Source organism: Octodon degus, unplaced genomic scaffold (assembly GCF_000260255.1).
Source record: "Octodon degus isolate 3935 unplaced genomic scaffold, OctDeg1.0 scaffold00007, whole genome shotgun sequence".
Lineage (NCBI taxonomy): Eukaryota > Metazoa > Chordata > Mammalia > Rodentia > Octodontidae > Octodon > Octodon degus.
The window spans coordinates 18,972,738-18,979,028 of NW_004524583.1; the positions used below are offsets into that span (position 1 = coordinate 18,972,738).

At 42.7% G+C, this 6,291-nt stretch overlaps 1 protein-coding gene across 1 annotated transcript in view; it reads left to right on the forward strand.

Moving 5' to 3' along the window:
- Positions 1–6,291, forward strand: part of Sgpp1 (sphingosine-1-phosphate phosphatase 1) — a gene marked incomplete at its 5' end in the record, with an annotated part of 40,149 nt that continues 33,858 nt past the window's right edge. Inside the window, one exon of the mRNA XM_023701531.1 lies at positions 1–420. Coding sequence (XP_023557299.1) covers positions 1–420 — 420 coding nt within the window. The remainder of the gene's footprint in view (positions 421–6,291) is intronic.

A 6,291-nucleotide genomic window follows, 5' to 3' on the forward strand; every position in this document is an offset into this window, starting at 1 on the left:
GACGGCGGCGGCGGCGCCCTCAACGGCGTGCGCCACGGACCCGCGGCCGAGCGGCGCCCGCGCCGCAACTCGCTGACAGGCGAGGAGGGCGAGCCGGCGTGCGTGAGCAACTGGCCGCTCTACTACCTGTTCTGCCTGGGCACCGAGCTGGGCAACGAGCTCTTCTACATCCTCTTCTTCCCCTTCTGGATCTGGAACCTGGACGCCCTGGTGGGCCGCAGGCTGGTCATCGTCTGGGTGATGGTCATGTACCTGGGCCAGTGCACCAAGGACGTGATCCGCTGGCCGCGGCCCGCCTCCCCGCCCGTGGTCAAGCTGGAGGTGCTGTACAACTCCGAGTACGGCCTGCCCTCCACGCACGCCATGTCCGGCACGGCCATCCCCATCGCGCTGGTGCTGCTCACCCACGGCCGCTGGCAGGTAAGTTGCGCCCGCGCCCCGGCCTTGGGCGCGTCCCGGCCCCGCGCACCCGCGCCGCACGCGCTTGAACACACGAAGTGCTGGAGGGAGCCTGGAAACTTAGCCAATAAATCCTGTTTCCCAGCAGTGCTTTTCTGAGAACCAAATGCTTTGGGTGCAGAAACCCATTCTCAGTGGACTTAAGTTGAGTGTTTGAACCGTTTTCCCTCCCAGGTGCGCAGTGGGAGTGCACGACCCTCAGAAACAGTCGCTTGGAGGCCAAGACCCAGTTTCTCCGAGTATTTCTGGCTTCCCCAGAACTGATTCTGTTCCGGACTTGGGTGAAGTCCTCTGCTTTCTTAGGAGACAGTGTTTACAAAACTGCAGGGTGGTTCCAAAGCGATGAAATAAGGGATTTTAAACAAAAGGTGCCCTTTTTGGAAAGTTAATGGAGCCGAGTGTAAGCAAGTTTGTTTTTATGGGGGTTGGTAATTTGCTGATTGACACACAGTTTCATTGTCTTTTGAATCATTAATCTGTGGAATCGGTTTTGAGCTGTTACGGTATTGCCTTAACTGTAAAAGCGCAAAAGTTCATTGTTTTAAGTTATTCTCGAAGCTAGCATTCTTGATTAGACTGATGGATTTATGAAAAGGACTAATACTGCCGCAGGGTCAAGCTTATGATAAAGGATGGGTATTTCTTGGTAGTCATTTCTAATCTTGCCTATGTCTACTGGCCCTCCTCAATTTTGAGTTCTCCGTGGTCCACCTGTGTTACATAGGTTTAAAAACTATCACATTATGGAAGTAGCATTCTTGGTCTGCCCCTGGACTTGCTTTATCTCTCTTAAACTGTAAGATTTATTGGTTTAGCAGACCAGTCTCTTGAAAATAAAACACAATGGTAAGGAATCTAAGGAAGCTGACTTCCTCTAGTTTTTCTTTTGCTGACCAGAATTATTTTATAATTGAGAAATAAACATTCTATGTAACATTCTCTCATGATAAATTTGCTTGCCCCACATTCAGTTGCAACATAGGAAATGTCTTGTCAGGGTGTGTAGTCCTGTGTCCTCTTTTAAGTAACAGAAAATATGTGCGTAGTTAACAATGGCAGAATTAAGAGGGAACAGTGCTGCAGACAGTCCTTCGCTGTTTAATCAAAGGAGATGTACAGTGACTCTTAGATTATAAAAAGTGCTGTTTTCTTTGGTAAATATCTCAAAATGTTCATGTAATCTATTTTTCTTTGCAGTACAGGGTTGAATCCAGGGCTTCCCACTTGCTAGGCAAGCGCTTAACACTGAGCTGTGTCCTTTCACTTTTTAAATTTTTTTACTTTGAGAGGGGCTCTTGCTGTGCTGCCAGGCTGGCTTTAAACTTGAGAGCCTCTTGCTTCAGCCTCCTGAGTAATTGCAAGCATGTGCCATCATCCTCAATTTCATCTAATCTTAAGTATTTCAGAATTTAGTACTATTAGTGAGTTATATTTATTTAGCATAATATTTACTGTAAGATGTTTCTTGTTCTCATGAGATGTTCAGGATTCTAAGATTGAGAGGCCTAATGCCTCCTCAATGAGTAATTAGGTTGTATGGTGTTATTGTTAGTAGTGCTTATAAGAGTAAATAGTCGTGTTTACTCTTCATTTATCCACAATATATGCTGACAGGAAGTCTGAAAATGGTACTACTGAATTATATATGGTAGCTACTACTATTCTAACATTTCAGAATAGTTTGAACGGTCAGATTAAACTTGCATTGTAGCTTTAAAACAATCTGTTTTCAATTGAAAGTTTGAAGAATTTGTATGCACAGTTTTAGAAATTTGAGCTATGCACGATGTTAGAAAGCACATATATAAGTCATTTTACAGATGTGAGAACTGTTCAGTGACATTGGAGTTACTTTTATAATGACTTAACTGCCTTTCTTTTTTTAGGGGTGGTTAATTTACTATGGCCCAGGCTCATACTCTGCAAAAATTCTCCTGCCTTAGCCTCCTAAGCGCTGGGGTTACCAGTGTGTGGGCCGCTGCACGTGGCTCTGGTTGAATTTTTTTTTTTTTTTTTTTTTGGTACAGGGTCTACAGGGACTACAGGGTCTCACTACATAGATCAGACCTGTAGTGATCCTCTTTTTTTTTTTTTTTTTTTTTCAGAAGCCTGGTGTGTGGCAGCGCATGCCTGTGACCCCAGCACTTGGGAGCCTGAGGCAGGAGGCTCATTGGGAGTTCTAGGCCCACCTGAACTGCATAGTGAGACCCTGTCTGAAACAGACAAAAAATAGGGTTTATCTTTATAAATATTTGCCTGTAATCAGTACAGAAACCAAAATGGCTCTTTGCTCCTTTACTCTCCCTCAGTCTTTGTTGTATATTACCCACGTTGTTTTCTGTCCGCACCCACCTTGGTGGCCCATCCTGTCCTTTGCAGCTGGGTGATCAGGACAGGTGTGGCTGCTTCTCTGTGCCCACGCTGGCCTGCTGAGAGCCCTCCCAGAGTTGAATCATCTCTCCTGCCCGTCATCCGGCAGCGAGGGTGACTGCTTGCTTCACTCCCTGCTAAACACTTCCACCCTCCTTGACACTTGTTCACAACTCCTCCCTTTTAAGTTCACTCTTTGTTTCATCATTTTTTGCTTTGAAAGTGACAGCATACCAAAAGAGAAAAAAATTACCTGGGGGGTTTAAGAACAAATTTCTGTACCTTGAGCCTTGAGTTTCTGATCCCTTAGTTAAGTAAAGAACTTTGAGTTTTGCTGGAGGAAGTTCCCCCAAAGATGAGTATTTGAGGTTGGGGGGCTTAGCTCAGTGGCACAGCGCATGCATGGCAAGCGTGAGGTCCTGAGTTTGATTCCTGGTACCCCCTAAAAAAAGATTAGTATTCCACCTGAGGAATGATTGTTTCAAAAATAATGAGTTTTCTTTCTTTTTTTGAGACAGAGTCTCACTGTATAGCACTATGCTACCTCTTTCTTATGTCTCTGTTCTGGCACCTTACTTGTCAGAGTAGCTGTAGTGACACTGGATACACTGGCAGTGACTGCAGTCCCAGCCACTTGGGAGGTGGAGGCAGGAAGATCACTTGAATTCAGGTTTGAAAGACACCCCCTCACCCCAGCCCATGTTGGACAGTATAATGAATAGAACAGAGCAAAACAGGATGATAGGTGTTTGACCTTTATTATTATTTTTAACAGTAGCATATTAAATGCAGGAGAAGTGTTTGGGCCAAATAAAAGTAGGAAAAGTACAGTGCACCCTACAGCGTGAGGGTGGGGGATTTTAACAGATGACACAGTTGCCCACGGAGTTTGCATTCCCGCCAACAGTGTATGACAGAACCTGTTTTCCTATGCTGTGAGCTCGTGGTTGTAATATTATATTGTGAAACTTAATGATCTTCCCCCAAGATAATTTTAATTATTTAATTTGCATTTCTCTTATCAGTGAAGAGCTTTGTGTAGGATTATTGGCCATTTATATTTACTTCTCTTGAACTACCTGTTCTCTGGGGTTTTTTGTTAGATTGTTGATATTGGGTGGTTTTTTGTTTTTTTTTTCTTTTCTTTTTGAAACAGGATCTTGTTTTCCAACTCAGTCTGGCCTTGAGTTTACTTAGTAGCCCAGGCTGGTTTCAAACTTACAATGATCCTCCTGCCTCCTGAGTGTTGGGATCTCAGATATGGAACTTGCCTGGTCCAGCTTAGCATATAACTTCTTTTCACAGATTTTCTAGTGTAGATCTGTGAGCAGTGATGTTTTTGAGGTTTTCAGTGGGGACCAAACCTATGACCACTGTATCATCAGTAAAGCTACATTCCCAGCCCTTTTTATTTTATTCCATTTATTTCAGAACGAATTTTTTTGAGATATAGGGTCAGATTTAGTCTCTAAATTGGCCAGGTCGGGCTGGAGCTTGCCTGTTGCCTCAGGCACCCAGGGCCCTGGAGTACAGGTGTGCGCCTCCATGCCTTGCTTACTGCACCGCTGTATTTATTGTGGTGTTGGAGATTGAAACTCCAATCTTTTCATTTTTAGAACTTGCTAAATTGCCCACATCAGCTTTGACTTTCCGTCCTCCTGTCTCAATCTTTCTGGGAGCTGGAATTATAGGCAAGTGCTACCATGAATGACTAGCTTTTTCTTTTTCTTTTTTTGTTCAGACTGAATTGAACCCAGGGCTCTTGTACTGAGCTATAGCCCTTTTCTATTATTTTTATTTTGAGATAGGGTCTCATTAAGTTGTCCAGGCTGGGCTCAAACTTGTGGTTCCTTCCCTCAGCTTCCCAGAGTGTTGGGGTACCAGCATGCGCCACTGTGCCCAGAGACAGCTTCCCTTTTTCTTTGGAAAAATACTTTTACTTCATTTGGAAAAAATATTTTTATGAGATTTAGAATGGGGCCTAACTCCCCCCCCCCCATCACCTTAAATATGTTGCTCCACTGTCTGGTGTTTCAATAGGCTTTTTGTTTTTGTTTTAGACAGGGTCTCACTATACATTTCAGGCTGGCTTTGAATTCATTGTGTAGCCCAGGCTGGCTTTGAGCTCACTATGATCCTCCATCCTCATGCCTCAGCCTCCCTGGGATTACAGGTGTGCGTCACCACATCTGGCAAGCAATTTTCAAATGATGAGTTGTGATATGACTTTCCTTATAATTGACTTGGGGTTTATTGATGTTGAGTCTATGGGTTTCTATATTTCGTTATATTTGGAAGATGTTCAGCATTACTTCTAGGAGAATTTTCCCTGTCATCCTCCTCTTTGCAAATTCCAGTTTCATGTGTTAAAGTATTCTTCAGGGCACTAAGCTCAATTTGTTTATTTGTTTTGGACAGTGCTTTTGCTCTTTGTGCTTCCTTTTGGGTAATTTCTATTCCTGTGACTATGTTTGCCAGTCCTTTTTTCTATAACATCAGATTTTGGTAATTTTATCGAGCAGGATGGAATATATTTTCAGATACTGTGTATTTTGTATTTAGAAGTTCTTGGACTTTTTAATTTTTTTTTTTTTTTTTGGCGGAACCAGGCTTTGAACTCAGACCCTTGCGCTTGCCAGGGAAGTGCTTATTCCATTGAGCCATCTGCCTGGCCCCTTTAAAAATAATTTTATGCCAGACAAAATAGTGTACGCCTGTAATTCTAGCACTCTGGGAAGTGGAGACAGAAGGATTGAAAGTTCCATCCAGGCTGGGCAAGTTAGCAACTTAGGAAAACCCTGTCAAAAAAAAAAAAAAAAAAAAGGAATGGTGTATAGCTTAACACAAAGGCTCAATTCCCTTTAACACAAAAAATACTCACAGATGTAAAGAAAATTGGGGTGCAGTGAGCTGAGAATTTTTTTTCCAGTACTGGAGACTTGGTGCAGGGCCTCCCATGTGTCATGTGCTAGTCGTGCACTAGGCATGTGCTCCATCCCCCAGCTCCATCCTCAGCCCTTTACAACAATGTTTTTGAGTGAAAGTATTCACATTTATTAATAGTTCCCATCCCTTCTTATCCTATGAATAACAACAGTGAAGCTGTTGTCTGAATTCCAGAACTACTTCACTCCTTTGCTTCAGCTGTGAATACCACTTTCACACTCTAAGATAGCAGATGATATGGGAGCATACATTTATGTCAGAACTTTTAAGAATGGGAATTTAGTCTGAATTTTATTTCTGATTTTTAAAAAATGTCATGTTAACATTTAGAACTGCTAAATCATTAATCATGAGCAGTTTCTTTATAAACCACTTAATACACATTTTTGTATGTAAACTACTATGCAAAAAAAAATTAGTTCAGAAATTAAAGAAGCGAATAAATATATGAAAAAATGCTCCACATCACTAGTCATCTGTGAAATGCAAATTAAAACAACACTGAGATATCATCTC